At 43.1% G+C, this 27,978-nt stretch overlaps 1 protein-coding gene across 11 annotated transcripts in view; it reads right to left on the bottom strand.

The window, feature by feature from the left end:
- Positions 1-27,978, bottom strand: part of plekha1b (pleckstrin homology domain containing, family A (phosphoinositide binding specific) member 1b) — a 110,769-nt gene that overhangs the window by 36,471 nt on the left and 46,320 nt on the right. For 5 of the 11 annotated variants that reach the window (XM_038821398.1, XM_038821400.1, XM_038821396.1 and 2 more), the window contains exons 5-8: positions 15,394-15,491; positions 15,045-15,071; positions 11,286-11,420; positions 6,696-6,833 (exon numbers count right to left, since the gene is read on the bottom strand). In XM_038821398.1, coding sequence (XP_038677326.1) covers positions 6,696-6,833; positions 11,286-11,420; positions 15,045-15,071; positions 15,394-15,491 — 398 coding nt within the window. The remainder of the gene's footprint in view (positions 1-6,695; positions 6,834-11,285; positions 11,421-15,044; positions 15,072-15,393; positions 15,492-27,978) is intronic. The other 6 variants (XM_038821399.1, XM_038821401.1, XM_038821397.1 and 3 more) reach the window with 3 other exon arrangements.

The raw sequence follows: 27,978 nt of genomic DNA, 5'->3' as shown, positions 1-27,978 counted from the left end.
ACAGGGATAGGGTGGAGGTGTGGTCTTATGTGGGGTGCTCTTTCCAAGATCTGGTGCAGACTTGATGGGCTGAGTGGCCTCCTTCTGCACTGTAAATTCTATAATTCTATAAACTACATATGGATTGGATGAATCAGATTGGCAAAGGTAGCTTGAAAAGTGAATTCGGTATTTTTGGGGACAGTTTCTTAAGAGCAGCATGTGCAAGAGCCAACCAAACAGCAAGTGATTCTAGATCTGGAAACATGCAACGAGATAGGATTGATTAATGACCTTGTAAGAATGGAGCTCCAGGTAGCAGTGATTAGAACATCACTGAATTTCACATTCAGTTTGAGGGAGAGAAGAGTGGGTTTAAGATGAGTGTTTTAAACTTAAGAGGGCAAATAAGGGTATAAAGTCAGTGATACCTAAAGTGAACTGGGAAATTAGGTTAGGTAAGGTAAAGTCTCCATTGTCCCAGAAGATCTTCGGCTTTTGAGGCTGAGCTGACTGGTGGTGGTTTAAACGAGGATCACCATACCTCAGGCGATGGGCAAAGTTGAGAAAACAGTCCTTCATGAATAACTAGATGAATAATTAGATTAAGGGATAGGTCAGCTGAGGTGCAGAGGCAGACATTTAAGGAGATACGTATGTGAATAAGTAATAACACTCAGCAAAAATACAGTCCTGTGAGAAAAACTCCTGAAGGATGCACCAGCTGTGGCTACACAAGGAAGTTCAAAATAATAATAAACTGAAAGAAAAAGTGTACCATTCTGAAAATATTGTCGTTAAATTATAAGATTGGACATAACATAGAAGCAACAAAGAATGACAAAAAGCATAAGGAGGGAGAGATTAGAGTACAAGAGAAAGCTAGCTAGAAATAAACATAGTAAGAGCTCCAACAGGTATTTAAAAAGGAAAAAAGTAAAGCGAGCATTGGTCCTTCAAAGTGTCAGGGGAAATTAATATTGGAAAATAATGTGGTGGATAAATTGAACAAATATTTTACATTGGTCTGCATTAAGGATAGAAATGACAGAAATAGGGCTGCACGGTGGCACAGTGGTAAGCACTGCTGCCTCACTGCACCAGGGTCCCTGGGTCACTGTCAGTGTGGAGTTTGCACATTCTTCCTGTGTCTGCATGGGTTTCACCCCCACAACCAAAAGATGTGCAGGGTAGGTAGATTGGTCACGCTAAATTTTCCCTTAATTGGAAAAAGGAATTGGGTACTCTAAATTTATTTTTAAAAAAGAAAAAGAAATGACAGAAAGAATTCAGGGTGAAAGCGATTGAGGAATTTAAAACAATTATAATCACCTGGGAAAGGGTACTGAGAAAATTATTAGAACTAAAAGCAGACAGGTCCCAAGATTCTGATGGACGTCCTTCTAGGCTCTTGTTTTAATTTTCCAAAATTTCTTAATTCTGGAAAGGTCCAATCAGATTGGAAAATAGTGAATGCAACTCCTTTATTCAAGAAAGGAAAGAGACAGAAAACAGGAAACAGGTCAGTTAGTGTGTTGTGACACCTGCCATAGGGAAGATTCTGGAATACATTATTGAGGGGGTTATAGCTCGGCACTGAAAATCTCAATTCAATCAGAGTAAATATGGTTTTGTGACAGAAAAATAGTGTTTGACTAATTCATTAGAGCTCTTTGAGGAAGTAACTAGCAATGTAGGTAAAGGGGGAACCTGTGGATATGGTATACTCAATTTCCAGAAGGTATTTGATGTGGTGCCGTATTAAAAGGTTAGTACAAGTTCTCATGGTGTAGAGAATAACATATTAGCCTGGAAAGAGCATTGGTTAGCTAACACGAAGCAGAGAGTAGGGATAATTAGATCATTTTCCGTGTTGGCAAGATATACCGAGTGGAATGCCCAAATTTTAAAACCTATATCAATGTTTTGGACGAAGGGAACAAATGTATACTTGTTACATTTGCTGGTGACACAAAGGTAGGCAAGTAAGAAAGTTTTGAAGAGGTCATAAGGGGTCTGCAAAGGAATATAATAAGTTAAGCAAGTGGGCAAAAATTTGGTAGATGGAGTATAATGTCGGAAAATGTCCACTTTAGCAGGAAGAACAGATCTAAATTGAGAGATTAGAAGACCATAAGACATAGGAGCAGAATTAAGACCATTCGGCTCATCGTGTCTGCTCCGCCATTCAATCATGGCGCATATGTTTCACATCCCTATTCTCCTGCCTTCTCCCCATAACCCCTGATCCACATATTAATCAAGAACATATCTATCTCGGTCTTAAAAACACTGATTTGGCCTCCACAGACTTCTGCGGCTCAAGAGTTTCACAGATTCACCAACTCTAACTGAAGAAATTCCTCCTCATCTCTATTTTAAAGGATCGTCCCTTCAGTGAGGCTGTGTCCTCAGGTTCTAATTTTTCCTACTTGTGGAAGCATCCTTTCCACGCTCACTCTATGTAGGCCTCTCAGTATCCAATAAGTTTCAATAAGATCCCCCATCATCCTAAACTCCGACGTACAGACCCAGAGTCCTCAACCGCTCCTCATATGACAAGCTCTTCATTCCAGGGATCATTCTTGTGAACCTCCTCTGTACTCCTTCAAAGGCCAGGACATCCTTCCTTCGATATGGGGCCCAAACCTGCTCACCATACTCCAAATGAGGTCAGACCAGAGCCTTATACAGCCTCAGCAGTACATCCCTGCTCTTGTATTCTAGCCCTCTCAGCATGAATGCTGACATTGCATTTGCCTTCCTAACTACTGACTGAACCTGCACATTAACCTTAAGAGAATCTGGAACTAGAATTCCCGAGTCCCTTTTGTGACTGGGGCAGCACAAGTGGATAGCACTGTACCTTCACAGCGCCACGTTCGATTCCCTGCTGGGTCACTGTCTGTGCTGAGTCTGCACGTTCCGTGTGTGCATGGGTTTCCTCCCACAGTCCAAAGACGTGCAGGTTAGGTAGATTGGCCACGATAAATTGCCCTTAGTGACCAAAATGGTTAGGAGGGGTTATTGGGTTACAGGGATAGGGTGGAAGTGAGGGCTGAAATGGGTCGGTGCAGACTTAATGGGTCGAATGGCCTCCTTCTGCACTGTATGTTCTATGTGCTTCTGATTTCCTAAGTCTTTTCACATTTAGAAAATAGTCCATGCATCCATTCTTCTTCCAAAGTGCATAATCTCTCACTTTTCCACATAGTATTCCATCCTTAAAATTACATCTGCCACTTCTTTGCCTACCCTCCAAGCCTGTTCAAGTCCTTCTGCAGCCCACGCCTGCTTCCTCAATACTACCTGCTCCTCTGCATATCTTTGTAGATGTCGTCATGATGGATCATGTCCTGGTATGTGAATTACAGAAAGTAGGTATAGCAAGAGATGAAGGACGCAAAGGGAATTTTATTATTCTTTGCAAGGGGGATGGAATATAAAAGTAGGGAAGTTTTGCCACAGTTGTACAAGACCACATCTGGAGTTCTGTGTACAGTTTTGACCACCTTATTTAACAAAGAACATAACTGCATTAGAAGCTGTTCAGAGGTGGTACGCTCAAATAAGAACTGGGATGAGATGCTTCTTGGTCTTTTGGCTAATATAAAGCTCGAGATGAGGTGCAATGCCTTTTCTCGTCAGCTTGGTTCTGGTACGCACATCTCTTCTGAAGACCATGAATTGGCTTCAATTTGAATTTGGATTGGTTTTTTTTTGGATTAAGGGTTTGCCCTGTCCACTCTGTGAATTGGTTTTGTAATTTTAAAGATGGGATAAAAAATAATAATAATTAATGGGATGAGGGGGTTATCTAATGAGGAAAGGTTGGGCCTGCATCCATTGTAGTTTAGAGAAATAATCGTATTGAAAAATATAAAATCCTGAGGGGATACTGAAAGGATGTTTATCCTCATTGTAGAAACCAGAACTTAGGGGACAGTGTACAAATAATGGGTCTCACATTTAAGATAGAGGTGATGAGAATTTTTTCTCTGAGGGTCACAAATCTTTTAAACTCTCTTCCTCACAGTGATAGAGGCAGGGTCATTGACTATTCTTAAAGCATAGGTAGCTAGATTCTTGGCTAACAAGGAAATCAAAAAGTATTGGGGGTGGCCAGGATTATGGTGTGGAGGCCACAACCAGATCACTCATGATCTTATTCACTGGCAGAGCAGCCTTGAGGGGCCAAATGGCCTACGCCTGCTCTTAATTCTTGTGTATGTTCCCACATGCAGGTGGATTTGCATTTTTTCCACAACCACCTTTCTGAATCTCTCCAATAAAGTTTCTCAGAACACCAAAAGGGTGGTAATCTGTGACCAAGGAGCTTTGTCCCTCTGAAGTGCTTTATATGTTTGGCCACACCATCCATCTGCAAAGCCTCTCCTGTCATTGGCCCAGTCACATTACCCTCACTTGGTTCCACTTTTGCTGTCCAATCAAAGCCTGAGTATTTACAATGGCTTCTCTTGTCACTCAAAGTAAATTGAACCCCCAAAGATTTATCCTTCAGAATCTCCTCTTCCTTATCTAGATGCTGAACCATAGGCAATATCACATGCAGACTTTGGCGAGGTCCCAACATCAACTATCAGATTCACCATGGCATCATCTTTCTCGACTCCTTCATGGTCTCGGTTATCCACGATTGCTCATCTGATGTTGGATAAGCCACAATTTTATCCAATTAAATAGTAAAACTAAAACTTTTCATCTCTAGCTCCTGCCACAAAACTCATCAACAATTCCTTTCCATTTCAAGAACTACCCAATTCCTCCATTGTTAATAGCAGCCTCCTCGGTTTCTGTTTCCATCGGCTACGGAAATTCTCATGCCATTGACTACTCAATACTCTACCAACCATTCTTCTATCCTCGCATTCCATAAACTTCAACTGACCAAAAACTCTGCTGCCTGGACCAAGTCCCTTTCATCCATTACCCCTTGACTGACGTGGTCTATTTTGGCTTCTGATCCAGCAATGCCTCAAATTTAAAATTCTCTTTTTCTTTGAATTTCTTCAATACCTTTCTGACCCATCCAGGTAACCTCCTTTGGCTCAACAAGCTTCCTGACCTTTCTGCTCCTGGCACCAGCCTCTGCATCTCTGCATTCCACAGGAGTGATTGGGCCTTCATCTCCCAAGGTTCCATGTTCTGGAACTCCCTCCCCTAAACTCTTCCATTACCCTTTCTTAATTCCCTTGAAACCCACCCCTCAACTAAACCATTGGTTATCCCTCCTAAAATCTTCCCCAGTCCACTCTTTCCTTGAATATATCTTTGTTGTGCATCTGGGAATAGATTTCAATATTAATGCCACCAAACTAAATGCAAATTGTTGCTGCCGACTTTTGCTTTCCCCAAGTTCGAAAAGAAAAATGCAGGAGAGGGAACTTAGAAACTATCTAAACAGTCCCCTCCCCCCAACCCCAGTAGGTCTGAAGGCATTGCCTAATGTAAAACTCTAAAAATATTTCCTTTTTAGTTCTTGTATTCTGACTAATTTCACATACCATGTTTAAAAGCAAATTCTCCTATTAATGTAAGGCACAACATCATATCCTATATGCAACAAATCTTTTAGTGTGCAAACTTAGTAAGGTGACAAAGTGGGCAAGACACATTGTCCTTATATCTTCATTTAGCTTAAATCTAGCACCTACAGTGAAATTAAAATGTTAGAAAAGCAAAATACTGCTGATGCTAGAAATCGGAAATAAAAAACAGGAACGTCTGGAAATACTCAGCAGATCTGGCAACATCTGTGGAGAGAAACAAAATTAATGTTTCAAGTTGAATATAACCCTTCTTCAGAACAGCTTTGGAACTTCTTTTCTGTAAAAGTTATTTCTGACTCAATGTTAACTCTTGTTTCGCTCTCCATGGATGCTGCCAAACCTGCTGAGCAGTACCAATTAAAACGTTGTTCCTCTGTTTCAGAAGTCTCATAACACTAAGGCTAAGACAGATAGGGCTAAATATAAATCAGAGTAAGTCAGAACTTCATTTAGAGAGACTATAGGATTGTTAATTTGTGGAACCCCAAAGTTTACATATAGAACAGACAGTGCAGAAGGCAGCCATTCGGCCCATCGAGACTGCACCGACCTACATTAAGCCCTCATTTCCACCCCATCCCCACAACCCAATAACCCCTCCCAACCTTTCTGGACACTACGGGCAATTTAGCATGGCCAATCCACCTAACCGGCACATCTTTGGACTGTGGGAGGAAACTGGAGCACCCGGAGGAAACCCACGCAGACACGGGGAGAATATGCAGACTCCGCACAGACAGTGACCCAGCGGGGAATCGAACCTGGGGCCCCGGCGCTGTGATGCCACAGTCCTATCCACTTGTGCTACATGGCACATCCTATTGATGCACGGAATATTTGAGCCATGCTATTCCTAATCAAAGAGATTTCAGTGGGAAGACGGGATGCTCCGTATGGGTCTAAATGTTCTACTCCCAAGAACTGACATGTCTCAGCTTTATAACTAACAACAAAAAAACCAAGGCGAGGTTATACATGAATATTTTTCAACTGAAGAATATTTATCAAAACAGTAATAGAAGACTTGCAAGGGGGAAAAGGGACCGTGCTTGATTAGTAAATATTTCTATAAAACTATATAAACTCCAAATAATATTGTAAAGCTTCCAATATGGTTAGCACTTTCCTAGGAGGTAGGTTACTCACCACTGCTCCTTGTTTAACACAGTAACCACTTTTAATGACTGCATGATCAGGTGTAGGTTTGCCAATAAAATATGCTAACTGACTTTGGGAACGCTTCAAATTACTTCTTTCAATTCCCTCAAGAAATTCCATCCCCTCCTGTTGAATAATGATACAAAATCATTAAAGGCAAAATAAATCAGAACTAAAATCTATCCCAACGTTATCAAGACTTTAGGTAGCACCATTCAAAATACAAGACATTTTCTAGACAGCTGACCATACTTGCACAAAACATTTGATAAGATTTAACAGTTCAGAATATTTGGTAAGCATTTGAAAGCAACTTTCCAGATTGGCTTGGATAAATTGAGAGTCTAGACTCCAAGACTGGTCTGACCAGAGTCATTAACATAATTATACAGGTTTTTCAACATTTCAAGGGGCATGTTTATTTCTGTAAATTAGCGTCACAGACAGAAATATTTTAATTGTTGGGAACAACAAATTTGAATGCAAAAATTTACATTTGAAAAAAAAAAAAATCAGAATTAATCAACAGGTTCATATCAAAAACACTGACAAGACAGCACGATGGCAGAGGTGAGCACTGCTGCCTCATAGTGCCTGGGACACGGGTTCATTTCCGTCCTTGGGTGACTGTCTGCATGGAGTTTGCGAGTTCTCCCTGTGTCTGTATGGGTTTCCTCTGGGTGCTCCTTTTCCTCCCACAGTCCAAAGATGTAAAGGTTAGGTGGATTGGCCATGCCAGATTTCCGCTTAATGTCCAGGGATGTGCAGGTTAGGCTATGGGGATAAAGCAGGGTGGACAGGGGAGTGGATCTGGGTCGAGTGCTCTTTCGGAGAGTCGGTATAGACTCAATGGTCCGAATAGTCTCCTTCTGCACTATGATTATAACTGTGGTAATAGGAATTACTTCCATATGTTTACAAATATGGAAAGGTTTGAGGCAAGACCACTTCTGAAAACTTTTGAATGATGCAGTAAGCATAACCCAAGTGCAAAAACAGATCCACCCTCAAAAGTAATTCCCATTTTAACACCTACAGTAAGTCAAAAATAACACACAAGTCAAACTCAGATAGGTATAGGTCATTTAAATCCATAATATGCAAAGTACCAAATAGTTACTTAAATTCTATAACTAAAATACAGATCCTTCAGTTTGCAAATATATTAAGATTAATTCAGAAATCACACGAGGCAGCAGCATCATGCTCAAATGGTCCTAACACTACCACAGCATTTAGCTGCAGGAGACATTTTCAGTTGCCTGGGGGAAGGGTTAGAAACTGAATTTGCAAATATCAGACTAGGCAGGTAGTGAACATGCTGAAAAGCAGAAAGAGTGAAAATCTTAACCAACCAATTCACAAACAAAAATCCATCCTGCATTCATGCTTCTCCGTCCCCCTCCAAACCATCCAAGGAAAAATAAACTAAATTTAAAAAATAAAAGTGTGTGAAGGCGAGGGATATTAACCCAGTTTTTAATTGTGTAAAAAAAAATAGCAATTACACGATAGGCCACAAAGTTCTTTGTTTTCACTTTTAAAACTGGCTAGATTTTGCAGTCAATAGCTAACAAACAGTACGAGTCAATCATTTGAATTGTACCTGCCTGGCTTTCTATGGAATTTTTGGTAGTCATACCAACAATCCAAAATGTACAGCACCCTTCTGGGAACTCCACGAACAAGGAAAAATCTGTATATCTCCTTAACCAATCAAACTGAAGAATGATCAATGAGCAGTGCAGAATTTGAATCAGGAAATGTTGGAACATTTAATTCAACGCCAAATTCATTAGAGGAAGTGAAATAGGGGGAAAAAAGATTAGGTTAACAGGAAAGAAAAGAAGAAAGCACTTTTTTTATGTTACTTAAATCTCAAAAAATAATTTCAAAATTAGGTTGTTTGATAGGAATTAAGATTTACCACATCATTAAAAAGATATTCACAATGGAATGAGTAAACTCAACTTTTTCTGGCAACTTGAGTTCTCATCATTGAGGTGGCATACTACTTGAATGGGGAGACAGATGACTCAGTTTTTGGGAAGCTTTTGGTAGAACCATGTGGGAGAACAACTTCCATATTTGACTATAAATTTGCAGTTGTTGGTAGTTGCTGTGCAATTTCAAAGAACAAAGAAAAGAACAAAGAACAATACAGCACAGAAACAGGCCATTTGGCCCTCCAAGCCTGTACAGATCATGATACCACCCTTGGCCAAAACCCTCAGCACTTCCTGGTGCCGTATCCCTCGATACCCATTCTATCTATGTATTTGTTGAGATGCCTTTTGAAAGCCATTAATGTATCTGCTTTCATAACCTCCCCTGGCAGTGCGTTCCAGCCACTCACCACCCATTTTGTGTAAAAAATAACCTGCCTCACACATCTCCTCAAAACATTGCCCCATGGATCTTAAGCCTATGCCCCCTAGTGACTGATCCCTCCACCCTGAGAATGAGTGCCGGCCCATCCACCCTATCCATGCCTCTTATAATCTTGTAGACATCTTATCAGGTCATCCCTCAACCTCCGTCGTTCTAATGAAAATAGTCTGAGTCTATTCAACCTCTTCACACAGCTAACACCCTCCAGACCAGGCAACATCCTGATAAACCTCCTCTGCACCCTCTCCAAAGCCTCCATATCCTTCTGATAGTGTGGCACCCAGAATTGTGCGCAATATTCCAAGTGATGCCTTACCAAGGTTCTTTACAACTATAGCATGACTTGCCAGTTTTTATATTCGAAGCCTCGTCCAATGAAGGCAAGCATTCAGTCTGCTTTCTTGACTACCTCGTCCAATGCGTTGCCACTTTCAAAGATCTGAGGACCTGTACACAAGATCTGACTTTCTATATTCCCAAGAGTTTTGCCATTTACTGTGGAACATCGCTAGTCACAACCTTCCATTCAGAAAAACACCCTTCTACTGCTACCCTCTGCCTTCTGTGACCGAGCCAACTCTATATTCCTTGTCACCTCACCTCTGAGCCCATGTGATTTCACCTTTTGTACCAGTCTGCCATGAGGCACCTTATCAAAGGCTTTACTGACGTCCATGTAAACAACATCCACCACCCTCCCCTCATATACATAATGGGGAGTTGATATTTGTACTGAAAAATTGCACCCATTATTTCTCAAGTGTCTTTTAAAATGGTTCCAAATCAGTTTTTACTTGCTTGTGTTTGAAAACAGATCACCACTAGGGCTGCAATGCTCAACACAATTGAGACTGGGCATGAATGTCATCTTACTAGCATCACTTGAGTTAAAGAAGAGTTTTAGAACATCTGTAAGCTGTCTCATGATTAAGTTTCAAGAGGGGTCATTACACGTAAATAGCACATGGAGATATTATGGCTCTTTTGCTGATGTGACAGAAATAAATGTTCTAACCAGAGAATAGGGGTAAGAGCAAGGCCATTCAGCCCTTTGAAACTGCTGTAGCATTCAATAAGATCAGGCTGATCTTCCACCTGAATGCCATCTTCCCACACAATCTCTCAGTAGCTAAAAATGTCTCAATCACTCTCTTAAATATACTCGGATGGCTAAGCATCCACATCACATTCAGTGAAAAGTTTATCATCTTTGTCCTAAGTGGCTGACTCCTTATTCTAAAATTGCGACTTGATTCTAGACTCACCAGTCAGGGAAACATTCTCCCAACATCCATGCTGTCCAGTTCTTTAAGAATAGGTTAAGTTTTAGTCGGGAAAATCCATGCCACAGAGGTTGCCCACCAAAGATGCAGTAACCTTCTTTGAGGTTAGCAGCAAACAGCATTGCTTTGCCGCTGACTGCTAAATCTAGGTAACAGAATTCAATTTTTTCATCCTAGACTTCAGAAGTGATAGTTGCTGCGAGTTAAACAATCCACAGGGGCCCCAGGTGCAATCCCAGATAAATTAGCAGTTGCTTGCAGGAGCACTGACATTTGCTTCAATGCCCAAGTTTTGGGAATAGATTGCAGAAAGTGAAACCCCACTGTCAAATGTATTCGCAGATGCCTGGAGGTTGAAGTGTGATAATTAATTACTTATGAATACTTCAACATGAAGAGCCTGTTGGATATGGTATCATCGGTTCAAAGAGGACAGTGACGGGCAGAGTGGAGCGGTTGAAAACAAAAAATACCGAGCCGATGCAGGACAAGGCTCATGCTGTACTGGCCCTCAACTGCAGTTAGATGATCACCCTCATCCCCAGTATAATAAATTTTACATTTGCATTTCCCACATCACCATCTCATTAACCTGTTGGGAGTACTGGTCATCTTAATTGAAGTTATAACAGATTTGTTTTGTGATGTGACCTAGACACCAGAACGGAATTAAAACAGCTGAAATTAATTCCATTTAAAGCCAAGGATTCAGCATCCATTATTGTAGTCGAAAGTATATTGAAATTGTTTTTTAATTCTAACATATATTGGTTTCCATACCTTTAATTAATGAAGTCTGAACTTTTAGTCAGCTGCAAGATTGACAGGTATATTGCATGAATATATTTTGCTTCATTACCATTACTATTTGCCAGATATTTTCAAATATCATTTTGTTTTTCACCTGATTAGTCTGTGTAATAATTGGAACACCACCAATAATTTCCGTCTTGTATGGCCCTGGCTTCCTTGCACATTGCCCCTCCATAAGACAATTTTGGTTATCTGAATTCAGTTGAACATCTGATGGTTTCGGTACCTGTTTTAAAAGAAATAACTATGATAGCAATACAACTAGTAAGATGTATATTGCATGAGTCACATTTTAAAAAAAAACATAATTTTTCACAATTTTTTTTTTAATGCAGAACTGAAGAAATTAACAGCGAGATTATTCAAGGCCTGTTGCATTAACCTTTTTTTTCTTCAAAATGAAACCTTTTCACAAGAATTAATCCAGATAATTATGTGATCTCTTACTGGTTACTGAATGTTGTGCAGGTAATATATAATTTGTTAACAGAGGTAAATAGCACATAAACATATTTCAAAATGTTTTTCAACACTGAATTTATTAATTAGATCATATTTATAAAAAATCAATTTGCAATATTCAATTATCAATCCCAAAGTAATAAGGGTCAACATGAGTGCTCTGCACCATGCTTGTACCTCATAAAAGCAAAATTCCTTTCACAGCAGAAACATAAACCAAAAGCTCAAATAAAAACTTGATTCTAGGCCACTTCAGAATATAGTTAAGAATCAACCACATTACTATTGGTCTGGGGTCACAAATGAGAAACAAGAAGCTTCAGAATTACATTGCTGAAGGATATTAGTGAACCAATTGGGTTTTTAACAACACTAACTAATTCATTGTCATTTTTACAGATTTTTGAAGCTTTTTTAAAAAATGAATTTAATTTCCCAAAGTGTCATAGTGTTATCTGAACACAGGTTGTCTGGATTATCACCATTTGCCAATGGTGGGATGAGAGGAGGTCTGCATGAAAGGCTACAGTCAACAAAACATAGTTTGGGGATATTGTGGGGTGAACCCATGAAATGAATTAAATATGTGAATGAAAATTATAACATGTAAGGGAACAGTAATTTCAAAGTTGCATTATTTCAATGTTTACTGCTTCTCTTCCTAGTTAAGCAAAGCAAGGACATTACTAGTTATAACGTCTGAAAGAGATCTGCTGCCTACATTGAGCAAATGAGGAATCAGGAGTCGATTGTGCACCGGCAATTTCAGGGTAGAATGTGAGCAGAAACTGGCATTTGATGAAATAGGGTAGTAGAGCTTTGGGTAAGCAGAGAATGGAAGACTGACTTAATACTGTGCAGGTAATTCTATTCCCCCCAACCAGTGTGCTTTATCTACCGTTTTCCTCCCTGCCTCCCACTCCAATCTGTTCTTTTTGAAACGCCGTTCATCAATAATATTTTCCAGTCCTGATAAAAAGTCTTAACCCTATAACAAGTGGCTGACTTCTATTGCTCTACATGCTCCAGTCTTTTTGGTTTTAGTTATTAGGTTTTCAGCATTTGTCTCCCATTTGTCCCACGTTTTGGATGAATTTCAATGCAAAAAAAGTGGTAGTATAATTCAGGAAGCAAGTTACTAATTTAAGTGCTGTGTATTTTTCATTTTAAGAGAAACTCGAGCATTCCCACCAGATTCTACAACTATTGCACAAGAAACAATATAACAGAAGCCTTCAATGTCAAAAGTGTATTACTTGTTCAGAGTGGCACTGCGATTTTCTGCAATCCAAAAAATATGATGCTCTGTATTTTAACGATGCCTACCTACACAAATTCATTTGTGAACTGTTCACTGTGCCAGCCTGGTGAATTCCCAACGGTTTTGAATAGGAGAGATTGGGTCAGAGGTTTTAGAAGCATTGCATATGTTCATAAAGCAAACATTTTAGAAATCATAAATCTACATAACTTGGGAATCTACAGCAATAATATTCACAGTTGAAACTAGTAAAATAGAAAGTCAACTCTCCCCTCTAAGAGTTGAATTTTTCAGCATTTCATCTCAAAAGCAAAATCAAGATCATTAGCTAAAGTTCTTGGAAACCCTTCTCAGCATGTCATTCAGGTGACGAATGCTGGGAAGCTGATAGCTATGATGTACAGTAAGAAGTCTTACAACACCAGGTTAAAGTCCAACAGGTTTGTTTCAAACACGAGCTTTCGGAGCGCAGCTGAGGAAGGAGCTGCGCTCCGAAAGCTCGTGTTTGAAACAAACCTGTTGGACTTTAACCTGGTGTTGTAAGACTTCCTACTGTGCTCACCCCAGTCCAATGCCGGCATCTCCACATCATGGCTATGATGTATATAAGAGATCTGTTCCTAATTTGGGGCAAATGGGGAATGAGACAATGTAAGTCAACAACTTCAAGGATATCATAAGAGAATGTATTATATTCAACTAATTCTGAAATTAAATTGTGTGGGATGTTTCTTTTTTTTTGCCGAGACAGGAAGCCTCTATTTTTCCCCCCACACTTGACAAAAATTCAAATCACTTTTATGGTGAGTTATTTTGGATTTCTAACTCAGCCGCTATTTCAAACATTAACGAATGTAACATTGGCAAAATTGCCATACATTTAGCAACCGAGCTCTTCTGTCATTCAAAAGTTCAGAGAAAAAAATGCAGAAAATGAATACATTTTAATGCAACGGTTGCCACCTCTAAAATACAATCCCGAGAATAAACAAATTGTCAAGCCTTCTAAAACTGACCAGGGTAATTTTTCTCGGTCCCTACAAAGTTTTTAAGTTATAATCACTGAATCCATTTAAATTAGTTTAACTTGAATTGAGAGATTATTTTTTTTAAAATCACGAAACAAAGCAAAACTCAAAATCTAAAGCCACTAGTTAATTGACAGCAAATATTCAATGCGACATAAGATATCAGCCAATGCATGAACTGTGCAGTAGGATGCTGAAATATGAGACGTGTCACTCTCCTCTCCCCCCCCCCCCCCCCCCCCCCCCAACACACTTGGCATGATTCAACCAAGCAGTGAAACAATAATGTTCTAACTTGCCCAACCCATGTGAAATTCCAAAGATAGATATCTCCAAACGATAAACACCGAATTGAACTGGAAAGCCAAAAGCTTTGTGGCATTTGACTATTCAGGTTTGCTTGCAAAAACTTGAAATTTGTACAATTTACACTTCTAAGAAGCAACATAATTCACATCAACTGAATGATCTAGCTGGGGACAAGACCTGACTGATGGTTTTTCAGCTCAGGAATAAAATTAGCATCGTTTTCATTTTAAAAAGCTACAAATTTCAGCTGATAGTTCTCCCCGCCCCCCAGGTACAGCTGGATTTCTTTTGAACTAAAATTACTTTTCCTAGATATCACTTGATTTTTAAATGCCTTGATCAAGACTTCCATTTTACTCAACACTTAAAAAACAAATTCATCAAAATACAATTATTTTCATAGAGTTTTGTGATTTTTTTAGTTTGATTATTGAGATAAGAAGCATTTTCTCATTTAATCATCCCGTGCATGTATCAAGTTGACATCGTCAGACACAAAGTAAGATTTTTGCTACTAGTCTGAACAATGTGCCCTAACCTCAGAATAGAACTCAGTGAGAAGATTTCCATTCCTAGATTTTGGCAGGCACATAACAAATGCTGGAATTCTTCAGGCTTCCAATGACCTAAATTTACAGATCACAGTGGCGAAACCATCTTCAAAAGTGGTTTGAAAGTATATCCAAAATAGTACATTGCATGCCAGTCAACAATTGTATTTATGCTTCACACAACCAAAAGTAATTACTTTCCTTCTATCGCAAATTTGTCTTTTTAAACTATATATTACCTTAACTTCACGTGAATATTGCTGAAGCTGCAAAGAACATGTTTAAACAAATGAATCATCTTGTTAGTGCTTAAATTGCATGCCACCGTGCTGTCACATCATGCCAAATTATCTATGCAGTAATTATATTGCTGTTACTGAAAAAAAACAATTGCAAATGATAGCAAGGAAAATAAAAAATACATTTTTATAAAACATATTCTGAACACGTGATTGGAAATTACTTTAAATTCTAATGTACCAATGAAAGAAAGGAACTGAAGCTAAAATAGAATATGTCAACACCAGTTTATATTTGTTCCTCACTTATTGGCTGCACTATAGTGACACCTGAACGAGGTTTACTTACTGTGATCTTGGTCGCTTTGTTCAGTATATTCACCCACTCAACCAAGTCCTGCTGGTCATTGGCTTGCAGAAAGTACTTCCTCATTCCTGCATTAATGACTGTTAAGACAAGTCAGAATCATGATTTTAGAACCATTAATAAAACACATAAGCCACTGACCAAACGCATTTCTTTTTTAAAAAAGAACAGTTTTTTGCTATGTACAGGAGATTGTCTGTTACGACTATCAACCGATCTTCAAGCATATGCTCAAAAAATGTTGCTCAAGAAAGTGCTTTCGATAGACATGTGACCAGGTTAGGCATAATTCAGAGATTGATATTACTCTCTGACCAATCACTGAAAATACCCCCATTACATAATTAAGAAATCTGGGTAAATTCTGAACAGAACATTTTAGATGATCTCACTGGATATCATATTACTACTACGTACAAGCTTCATGCCCTAGCTTCTGAATCCATTGCTTTGCTTGGCAGCCATTCAACGCTGAATCTGACTAATCAGAACCTTGGTGTGCTCTTGGACTCCCAAGATAAGTTTACAACCACATATCTGCACCATCACTAACACCTTAATAACATTATGCGACTCGGCTCCTGCCTCACTTCACTCATTGCTGGAACTCTGATCCATGCCTTTACCTCTAAACTTGAGCACTGAATGGTGCAGAAAGCTCAATGACTGAGAATGCAACATTAAGATGTTGAGGAATAAAATGCAAGTATAACCCATGCATGCTTGAATCTCTGGTCTTTGCTGAACTAACTGATTTCAACGAGGATATGGCAAGCAAATTTGGCCTCATACTTCCTGGAAACAGGTAGTGAGGGGGAAATAAACCAAAGCTTCAACCAGAATTCCCATTCCTGATTACCATCTGAGGATTTATGTTAAATTTGTGTTTCTGTCAGGCTTCTCTTTGTATTGTTTATAACTATAAAGGAACCATAGTGCACCACCTGCCATTAAAATATGTACACTTAATTTTATCATCCTCAGTAAAAATAAAATCACAATACATATGAAATCCACCGCTTACAACTGTTGTTTTCTGACACCAGTGTTAACCTTAAAAATACAACTAGAATGATTCATACGGAATTATGGAGTCTAAGACTTTCCCTATAAAGTACCATGTAAACACAAGCAATACATATGTAGTCACAAACCGTCATTAGAAATGTTCAGCGATTCTCTGACAAGATTTGACCTTGCTGCATTTTTCCCCACATATAACCCTACAAAATATTGAAATCAAGTCACTTGACATCATAAACTGTAACTTTTCTGACAACTCTGTAAATTGAGTGGTTGGCAATGATTGACTAGGAGAATGTCGGACTGACGAGAGACTGTCGCTGTCCTGGCAATTATGCAAGAGCAAGTAATGCTTTTCCTATTAAATTACTAGACAACGCTGTAAAATAGTTTTTGAGTGTCAACTTGCCATCCAGTTTGATGTTGGGGGATTTCTTGATGCAAAGAACAAAGATTCTAAACCTTTACTTAATTACTGGGAAATTTAGTTAATCCTAGAGTTCATTGTATGGCACTTAGCAACCACATTGGAAAGCAGTTTATTTCAACAATCCCAATAAGAGAAGGTAAAAAATTCTGACCCTTTTAACAACTGACGATTCCCAACCAGCAGTTAGTCGTTTTTACAGATTGAATTGTCTAATATAACTGCAGGCAAAACATGACACTTTCACAATTTATAGGGTTTCTGTTATATCTCTGAATCATCACTGTTCAATACAGCCATAAATCTCGTGACAGCTAATCAAATCCCCTCCCCTACTCATGATCAATCCCATTTGCTAGTCAACATTCTGTCCTCTAATTAGTTTTGCTACATCCCAATAAGTTTCATCCTCCTCCACCTAATTCCTCACCATTTGCACATTCACTTAATGAAGGGTATAGATATAAATCTCATGTACAGATCATACTGCTACACTAACATATTGCATCTCTGAGCAGCGCAGTACATGCTTGTTTTCGTGATCCTCCAAACATCATAGATCATAGAAATTACAGTGCAGAAGGAGGCCATTCGGCCCATCGAGTCTGCACCGGCTCCTGGAAAGAGCACCCTACCCAAGGTTAACACCTCCACCCTATCCCCATAACCCAGTCACCCCACCCAACACTAAGGGCAATTTTGGACACCAAGGGCAATTTATCATGGCCAATCCACCTAACCTGCACATCTTTGGACAACATGCTTGAGCTTCAATCATCAGTACAGTTGTGAGGCAAAATAAACATTTTCACGATTTACCAAGGTCTGCTCTTGCACATTACAGCCATCAGTTGCAGAGCATCACCACCAATGGTGACATGGGACCAGGTTAGCAATAACTTGGCCAAAAATAAGATTACGTGGAAAATCTGAAACCCTTTTACAATCAGAATAATAGTTCCAAAACTTAATTTAGCAAATTACAAATCATTTACTAAACACTGATAATTCACAAATTAGTTTACTCATATCAGATATTCTATTCAAGCGGAGTTCAAATCCACACCAGAATGCACACAAGATTCCACATTACCAGCATTACCACAATAGCAGCAGAGATGTGGAGGAACAGATTGGGAAACAGATTTTGGAAAGGTGCAGAAGTCACAGGGTAGTAGTTTGGATGGGGTAGTGTTTGTGCAGTGCGTCCAGGAAGCTTTTCTAACACAGTGTGTAGATTGTCCGACCAGAGGGGACAGCGCCAGCCCTAGGGTTGCTGGCGCCCCGGGCAAGCTGAACTTCGGCGCCCTTCGGGGGGGGGGCCAGGGCCGGGGGGTAGGGCGGGGGGTCGGGTGGGGCCGAGAGGCGGGGTGGGCGGGCCCGAGGCAGGGGGGGGGGGGCCGAGCCCGAGGCGGGGTGGGGCGCGAGCGGAGGGGGGGGGGGGGGGGGGGGGCCCCTGGGGGAGGGCGGCCACCGCGCATGCGCTGGTTGGCACCGGCCCAACTGCGCATGCGCGGGACCCGAGTCTCTGGCGCCCCCTAGCACATGGCGCCCCGGGCGACTGCCCAAGTTGCCGGTACCTTGGGCCTGCCCTGAGAGGGGAGGCCATATTGGATTTAGTACTTGGTAATGAACCAGGGCAGGTGATAGATTTGTTAGTGGGGGAGCATTTTGGAGGTAGTGACCACAATTCTGTGACTTTCACTTTAGTAATGGAGAGGGATAGGTGCGAGCAACAGGGCAAGGTTTATAATCGAGGGGAGGGTAAATACAATGCTGTCAGACAAGAATTGAAGTGCAGAAGTTGGGAACATAGGCTGTCAGGGAAGGACACAAGTGAAATGTGGAACTTGTTCAAGGAACAGGTACTGCGTGTCTTTGATATGTATGTCCCTGTCAGGCAGGGAAGAGATGGTCGAGTGAGGGAACCATGGTTGACAAGAGAGGTTGAATGTCTTGTTAAGAGGAAGAAGGAGACTTATGTAAGGCTGAAGAAACAAGGTTCAGACAGGGCGCTGGAGGGATACAAGATAGCCAGGAGGGAACTGAAGAAAGGGATTAGGAGAGCTAAGCGAGGGCATGAAAAATCTTTGGCGGGTAGGATCAAGGAAAACCCCAAGGCCTTTTACACATATGTGAGAAATATGAGAATGACTAGAGCGAGGGTAGGTCCGATTAAGGACAGTAGCGGGAGATTGTGTATTGAGTCTGAAGAGATAGGAGAGGTCTTGAACAAGTATCTTTCTTCAGTATTTACAAACGAGAGGGGCCATATTGTTGGAGAGGACAGCGTGAAGCAGACTGATAAGCTTGAGGAGATACCTGTCAGGAAGGAAGATGTGTTGCGTGTTTTGAAAAACTGGAGGATAGACAAGTCCCCCGGGCCTGACGGGATATATCCAAGGATTCTATGGGAAGCAAGAAATGAAATTGCAGAGCCGTTGGCAATGATCTTTTCGTCCTCGCTGTCAACAGGGTTGGTACCAGAGGATTGGAGAGTGGCGAATGTCGTGCCCCTATTCAAAAAAGGGAATAGGGATAACCCTGGGAATTACAGGCCAGTTAGTCTTACTTCGGTGGTAGGCAAAGTAATGGAAAGGGTACTGAGGGATAGGATTTCTGAGCATCTGGAAAGGTATTGCTTGATTAGGGATAGTCAGCACGGATTTGTGAGGGGTAGGTCTTGCCTTACAAGTCTTATTGAATTCTTTGAGGAGGTGACCAAACATGTGGATGAAGGTAAAGCAGTGGATGTAGTGTACATGGATTTTAGTAAGGCATTTGATAAGGTTCCCCATGGTAGGCTTATGCAGAAAGTAAGGAGGCATGGGATAGTGGGAAATTTGGCCAGTTGGATAACAAACTGGCTAACCGATAGAAGACAGAGAGTGGTGGTGGATGGCAAATATTCAGCCTGGAGCCCAGTTATCAGTGGCGTACCGCAGGGATCAGTTCGGGGTCCTCTGCTGTTTGTGATTTTCATTAACGACTTGGATGAGGGAATTGAAGGGTGGGTCAGTAAATTTGCAGATGATACGAAGATTGGTGGAGTTGTGGATAGTGAGGAGGGCTGTTGTCGGCTTCAAAGAGACGTAGATAGAATGCAGAGCTGGGCTGAGAAGTGGCAGATGGAGTTTAACCCTGACAAGTGTGAGGTTGTCCATTTTGGAAGGACAAATCTGAATGCGGAATACAGGGTTAATGGTAGGGTTCTTGGCAATGTGGAGGAGCAGAGAGATCTTGGGGTCTATGTTCATAGTTCTTTGAAAGTTGCCACTCAAGTGGATAGAGCTGTGAAGAAGGCCTATGGTGTGCTAGCGTTCATTAGCAGAGGGATTGAATTTAAGAGCCGTGAGGTGATGATGCAGCTGTACAAAACCTTGGTCAGGCCACATTTGGAGTACTGTGTGCAGTTCTGGTCACCTCATTTTAGGAAGGATGTGGAAGCTTTGAAAAAAGGTGCAAAGGAGATTTACCAGGATGTTGCCTGGAATGGAGAGTAGGTCATACGAGGAAAGGTTGAGGGTGCTAGGCCTTTTCTCATTAGAACGGAGAAGGATGAGGGGCGACTTGATAGAGGTTTATAAGATGATCAGGGGAATAGACAGAGTAGACAGTCAGAGACTTTTTCCCCGGGTGGAACACACCATTACAAGGGGACATAAATTTAAGATAAATGGTGGAAGATATAGAGGGGATGTCAGAGGTAGGTTCTTTACCCAGAGAGTAGTGGGGGCATGGAATGCACTGCCTGTGGGAGTAGTTGAGTCGGAAAAGTTAGGGACCTTCAAGCAGCTATTGGATAGGTACTTGGATTAGGGTAGAATAATGGAGTGTAGGTTAACTTCTTAAGGGCAGCACGGTAGCATTGCGGATAGCACAATTGCTTCACAGCTCCAGGGTCCCAAGTTCGATTTCGACTTGGGTCACTGTCTGTGTGGAGTCTGCACATCCTCCCCGTGACTGCGTGGGTTTCCTCCGGGTACTCCGGTTTCCTCCCACAGTCCAAAGATGTGCAGGTTGGGTGGATTGGCCATGAAAAATTGTCCAAAATTCTATGATTAACCTAGGACAAAAGTTCGGCGCAACATCGTGGGCCGAAGGGCCTGTTCTGTGCTGTATTTCTCTATCTATCTCTATCTATCTATTACCTTGGGTATAAATCTCATCCCAAATGTTTTTTAAATTGTTACTTTTCAAAAATAAATGCAATTGCCAATATTTGTAATTAATTTCTCAGTGAGTTTCATCTTTTTGCAGATTTTAAACTGGGAGTTAATTGCAGTACACAATTTCTCCAATCTTCCTAGTGATTTTGGTTCTGTTTCAGGGGGAAAAACACCATCTTTGTTCAAAGTTCCAGCTGCTTGAAAGAAGTGATGGATAAAAAAAGCTCTTCCTTTGTTCCAGTCAGTAGCTACAAGTTCCAAAATTCTGAAATATTGATCAAACTTCATGTTTTTCTATTTTATGGTGAAGATTAACAACAATTTCCAATGGGCAAATGCTACTTCAGAGAAAGTCGACTGCAGAGTTTCCTACTGTACAAACCGCTATGAGTTTCCACAAGACTGTAACACAATCCTGTAACGTTTCACCATTGTAATTTTGCTAATTACATATTTGATTTACTGGTAGCTTACAGCTATATTTATAACTCTTAGGAGTTTCAATATTCATTATAATTTCCAGAGCTAGAAGAATTTGATGTTTAATTTTATTAAGTACATTTTTTTTCCTGCAAACATGCTGCAATAACATCCTTACATCACATCCTCATCATTAAAATCGTGGTCAAGTTGCTCCATAATGAATCAACATCCTGGAGGTTCCCATTGATTAGAAACAAAACTGGACAGCCACATTAATACTGTGGTTACCAGGGCAGGTCAAAGACTAGGAATCCTAGGGAGGGTAACTCACCTCCTGACCCACGAACCCTGCTGACCATCTACAAGGCACAAGTCAGGAGTGCAAATAACACTCAAAAAAGCTTGACACCATCCATGACAAAGCAGCCCGCTTGATTGCCTTCCACAAACATTCAAACCCTCCACTAACAAACAGTGGCAGCCATAATTACCATCTACAAGGTGCACTGCAGTAACTCACCGAGGTTCTTTAGATAGCACCTTCCAAACTCATGACCACTAACATCTAGAAGAACAAGGGCAGCAGATACCTGGGAACACCACCACCTGGAGGTTTCCCCGCCAAGTCACTCACCATCTTGACTTGGAAATATATCACCGCTCCTTCACTGTCGCTGGGGCAGAATTCCCTCCCTAACAGCATAGTGGGTGTATCTACATCTCAAGGATTGCAGTGGTTCAAGAAGGCAACTCACCACCACCTTCTGAAGGGCAACTAGGGATGGGCAATAAATGCTGGCCTAACCAGCGACGCCAATATCCCGTAAATGAATAAAAACAAATTAATAGCTCAGGGGGAAAAAAATAAAGAAAAATGGAGTAGAATTATTTAAAAAAATTGAATGAATGCTTGGCAAATCAACTCTTGAATCATTTGAAAAATAAGATCCCAATTTCTAAAGGGAAATGTATATAAGCTGATTGAACTCCACAAGTTGTTACTGTTAATATTCTGAAACAAAGCATACGACTGAAAGGGTTGTGTGTGTGTGGGGTTGGGGGGGGGGGGAAGAGAATTTGGATCTGATTAGGGATGCAACATGCCCTAATTTATTTTAATATAATAGTTCTGGAATTCGTTTTATTTTGGCTATCAAACAAAATAGAGGTTTGCCACTGAACTCAAAAACAAACATATTAGTTTGCTCCAGTGAAAGTGAAAGTCTTGAAATTTGAAATCCTACCAAGTGATTCCTATAATTTATAATAATCTTATTGTCACAAGTAGGCTTACATTAATAGTGCAATGAGTTACTATGAAAAGCCTAGTCGCCATACTCCGGCACCTATTCTGGTTCACTGAGGAAGAATTCAGAATGCCCAAATTGCCTAACAGCATGTCTTTTGGGACTTGTGGGAGGAAACCGAGGCACCCGGAGGAAACCCACGCTGACATGGGGAGAACATGCAGATTCCGGACAGACAGTGACCCAAGCCAGGAATCGAACCTGGGACCTCGGCGCTGTGCAAAAAGAGTGCTAACCACTGTGCTAATGTGCCGCCCACTTTCAGTCTATCACTCAGAATTCAAACTCTTTGAAAAGCCTCCACAATGGTCATAATATTTGAATATGTTTTATTGGCAGCTCTCTTGAAAGCGATATTCATCTAGTCCGAGACACTTTTTGGAAAGTATGACCGGAACTTTCTGGTCGTTTACGCTGGCAGGATCTTCTCGTACCGCTGACAGCAAACTCCTGCTGTGGGTTTCCTGGAGGTGAGGGGTGCATTCAACTGTAAACCCCATTGACAACAATGGGGTCAGAATACTCCGCCGCCGGACAATGACAGGCAGCCTCCGTGATACATGCGGCGGTTTGGGCGGAAAATCCCGTCCTATAATCGTAGCATGGCAGAACAAGAAGCCACATGAAACCTTCAAAATCAGGCCAGACCAGAAAGCTTCCAGGAACCGGGGAGGTGGGGAACTGCAAGATGAATGTACATTATGATTTAGAACAACAGTGACCAAGATATACTAGAACATAGAACATAGAACAGTACAGCACAGAACAGGCCCTTCGGCCCTCGATGTTGTGCCGAGCAATGATCACCCTACTCAAACCCACGTATCCACCCTATACCCGTAACCCAACAACCCCCCCCCCCCCCCCCCTAACCTTACTTTTTAGGACACTACGGGCAATTTAGCATGGCCAATCCACCTAACCCGCACATCTTTGGACTGTGGGAGGAAACCCACGCACACACGGGAGGATGTGCAGACTCCACACAGACAGCGACCCAGCCGGGAATCGAATCTGGGGCCCTGGAGCTGTGAAGCATTTATGCTAACCACCATGCTACCGTGCCTCCATAAACTGTTCTACTTACTCCAGGAGATTGTGTTTTTATTGCTGCCTATATTTGCCAGTTTAGCCTAAGCCATTTTCAAGTGAAGTCAAGGACATGATAAACAAAGAAGGCAAAATAAGTTTGTGTGAACCCTGGATTCTTGGGCAACCAAAAGCTGTTTCTGAAGTGGTCTTGGGCACTGAACCACAACAATTATATAGTGCAAAAATCCACAAAATATATCTCATGGTAAATCACACCCCTCTACCACTCCTAAGCTTTTTCTTAGTTTGTCTGGACGGCTACCAGAACTGTTATCTTTGTTTTCAGTGTACTATCACCTCCAAGTTTCCCATACATACTACACACACAAATCTGGGATATTTGCGAAAATAAGCAAGTCAAAATTTGTGCGGTTATAGGATTGGTAAGTAAAATCTTTAGTCCTTTCACTTGTTCATTATTTGATATTACATTTGTACTGAGTTAAGGTAAAGTGAAAAAATGGCAGAAGATCCCAGACCAGTGTTATACTCCTCGTTCTCAATGTGGGAGTTCAGGGACGTGGCCGATGCCCCTGACTCCTTCATGTGCGAGAAGTGTGTCCAGCTGCAGCTCCTGTTAGACCGCATGACGGCTCAGGAGCTGCGGATGGACTCACTTTGGAGTATCCGCGATGCTGAGGAGGTCGCGGATAGCACGTTCAGTGAGTTGGTCACACCGCAGATTAGGATTGGTGAGGGAGACAGGGAATGGGTGACCAAAAAGCAGAGAAAGAGCAGGAAGGCAGTGCAGGTGCCCCCTGTGGTCATCTCCCTCCAAAACAGGTATACCTGTTTTGGATACTGTTGGGGTGGACATACTGAAAGGGGAGGGTGAACAGCCAGTTGTCGTGGTCCATATAGGCACTAACGATATAGGTAAAAAAACAGGATGAGGTCCTACAATCAGAATTTAGGGAGTAGGACCCTACTGCAGTAGGACCTCAAAGGTAGTCATCTCAGGATTGCTACCAGTGCCACGAGGCAGTCAGAGTAGAAATTCAAGAATAGTCGGAATGAATACGTGGCTTGAGAGATGATGCAGGAGGGAGTCATTCAGATTGTTGGGACATTGGAACCGGTTCTGGGGGCGGTGGGACCATTACAAATCGGATGGTCTACACCTGGGCAGGACTGGAACCAATGTCCTAGGGGGTGCTTTTGCTAACACTGTTGGGGAGGTTTTAAACTAATGTGGCCGGGGGGGACAATCCCATTGAATGGGACTCATGTAGTGTTGGAGGCATAGATGGAGCAGAATTTGTAAGGAGCATCCAGGAGAGTTTTTTTTAAGAGCAGTATGCAAATAATCCAACTCGGGAAGGGGCCATACTGGACCTGGTATTGGGAAATGATCCCGGCCAGGTGGTTGAAGTTTCAGTCGGTGATTACTTTGGGAATAGCGATCACAATTCCGTAAGTTTTAGAATACTCATGGACAAAGACGAGAATGGTCCTAAAGGAAGAGTGCTAAAGACTTCCGGTTGCAGCGATGCGGAGCTAAGCCGCACGTTCGGCAGCTCCCGCTATTAAAAGGACTTTCGGGCTTATTTTAGGGCCCCAAACAGCGCTGTTTCGACGATTCCCGGTGGGGGAAGGTACTTGGAGGAACATTCCCCGAAATTTATGGTGCTTACCTGGAGTGGGGCAAAGGAAAAGGCTGCAGCAGCTCCCCAGGAAAAGCGGGGGAAGGAGGACAAAATGGCGGCCGGAGGAGCACCCGAGGACTGGTGGAAGTGGGCCCAGGAGCAGCAAGCTGCTCTTCTGCGCTGTTTTGCGGAGCTGAAGGCTGAGTTGCTGGACTCCCTGAATGCGACTACCAACAAGCTGCTTGAGACCCAGACGGCCCAGGGGGTGGCCATTCGGGAGTTGCAGCAGCAGGCCGCTGAGCGGGAGGAGGAGGCTGTGGTCCTCGTGGGGAAAGTGGAGTTGCACGAGGCACTTCACGAAAAGTGGCAAGACCGCTTGGAGGAGCTGGACGTTCGCACGAGGCGAAAGAATTTGAGGATCTTGGGCCTGGCGGAGGGGCCGGGTATTCCGTCCTATGTGGCCACGATGCTGAACTAGTTGATGGGGGCGGGGTCCTTCCATTTACCCCTGGAGCTTGAGGGAGCCCACAGAGTGCTGGCTAGGAGGCCCAAGACAAATGAACCCCCGCGGGCGGTGCTGGTGCGGTTCCATCGATTCAGCGACCGGGAGTGTGTGCTGCGCTGGGCCAAGAAAGAGAGGAGCAGCAAGTGGGAGAATTCGGTAGTGCAAATCTACCAGGACTGGAGTGCGGAGGTGGCTAAGCGGCAGGGCCGGGTTTAACCGGACGAAGGCGGTGCTGCATGCCAAGCAGGTCAAATTTGGAATGCTACAGCATGCGCGTCTGTGGGTGACATATAAGGACCGGCACCACTACTTCGAGTCCCCGGAGGAGGCGTGGGCCTTTGTACAGATGGAGAAGCTGGACTCGAACTAGGGTCTGGGGGCTGCGGGGTCCGGTGCACTATGGTCGTTGCTGTTTTTGCAACTTTGACATGTGTTTTTTATGCTGGTTTTTTGCTCTGTTTCCGGGTGGGTCTGTTGGGTATGGTTTTGGGTTATGTGGGGAATGTTGGGGGTTTGTGGGTTTTTTTTTTATTTTCTCTTCTGTACGGGGCTGGGGTGGAGCTGGAATTTGGGGCAGCTGTGTCAGAAGGGTGGGGTGGGGCAGTGTGAAAGCGCGGGCTTTCCTCTGGTTTCCCGCGCTGCGGGGAAGGGGGGGGTGGAGCTGGCGGTGGGGGCGTGGCCTCTACTGGTTTTTCCCCCGCGCTGAAGCGGTGCCAAGGAGGTGTGGCAGGAGGGGGATGACCCCATGTCGGGAGGGGCCGGGTTTTGGCGGGAGTTGCCGGGGTCAGCAGAAGTCAGCTGACTCACGGAAGTACCATGGAGGGTGCGTCGCGGCTAGGAGGGGTCCTAGCCTGGAGGGGGTGGGGGGGGTGGGGGGGATGAGATACCGGGTTGCTGCTGGAATGGCCAGGAAGGAGCTGGTGTGGGCCGGGGGGGTAGAGGAGAGGCGTTATCGTCATGGGGAACGGGTCGGGCGGGGTGTGCTGGCCTGGGGCGAGAAATCGATGAGCTATGGCTAGTCGGCGGGGGAGGGGGGCGGGGTGCCCTCTGATTCGACTGATCACCTGGAACATGAGGGGGCTGAATGGGCCGGTTAAGAGAACTAGGGTATTTTCTCATCTGAAGGGGCTGAAGGCGGACGTGGCTATGCTCCAGGAGACCCACTTGAAGGTGACGGACCAGGTTCGTCTGAGGAAGGGGTGGGTGGGGCAGGTTTTCCACTCAGGATTAGATGCGAAGAACCGGGGGGTGGCGATTCTGGTGGGGAAGAGGGTGGCGTTTGAGGCGTCCGAGGTGGTGTCGGACAAGGAGGGCAGATATATTATGGTGAAGGGTAGGCTGCAGGGAGAGAAGGTGGTGCTGGTTAATGTATATGCCCCGAATTGGGATGATGCTGGCTTTATGAGGCGCATGTTGGGCCGCATTCCGGACCTGGAGGCAGGGGGCCTGATCATGGGGGGAGACTTTAACACAGTGCTAGATCCCACACTGGACCGGTCCAGTGGTCCAGTTCAAGGACGGGAAGGAGACCGGCGGCGGCCACGGTGCTGAGCGGGTTTATGGACCAGATGGGAGGGGTGGGTCCCTGGAGGTTTGGGAGGCCAAGGGAGTATTCCTTTTTCTCCCATGTCCATAGGGTTTACTCCCGAATAGATTTTTCCGTCCTGAGCAGGGGATTGATCCCGAAGGTGCAGGATGCCGAGTATTCGGCCATAGCAATTTCAGACCATGCTCCGCACTGGGTCGATCTGGAGATGGGGGAGGCGCGGGGCCAGCGCCCGCTGTGGCGCCTGGATATGGGGATGCTGGCTGATGAGGTGTGTAGGAGGGTCCGGGGAAGTATCGAGGGGTATCTTGAGACCAACGACACAGGGGAGGTCCGGGTGGGGATGGTCTCGGAGGCTCTGAAAGCAGTGATCCGGGGGGAGTTGATTTCCATCCAGGCCCACAGGGAAAGGAGGGAGAGGGAGAGACTGGTGGGGGAGCTCCTGGATGTGGATAGGAGGTATGCGGAGGCATCGGAAGAGGGATTGCT

This window comes from Scyliorhinus canicula, chromosome 16, assembly GCF_902713615.1.
Source record: "Scyliorhinus canicula chromosome 16, sScyCan1.1, whole genome shotgun sequence".
NCBI lineage: Eukaryota > Metazoa > Chordata > Chondrichthyes > Carcharhiniformes > Scyliorhinidae > Scyliorhinus > Scyliorhinus canicula.
Note: the sequence above shows the minus strand (reverse complement) of the source record. Positions and strands in the feature narration are given on the sequence as shown.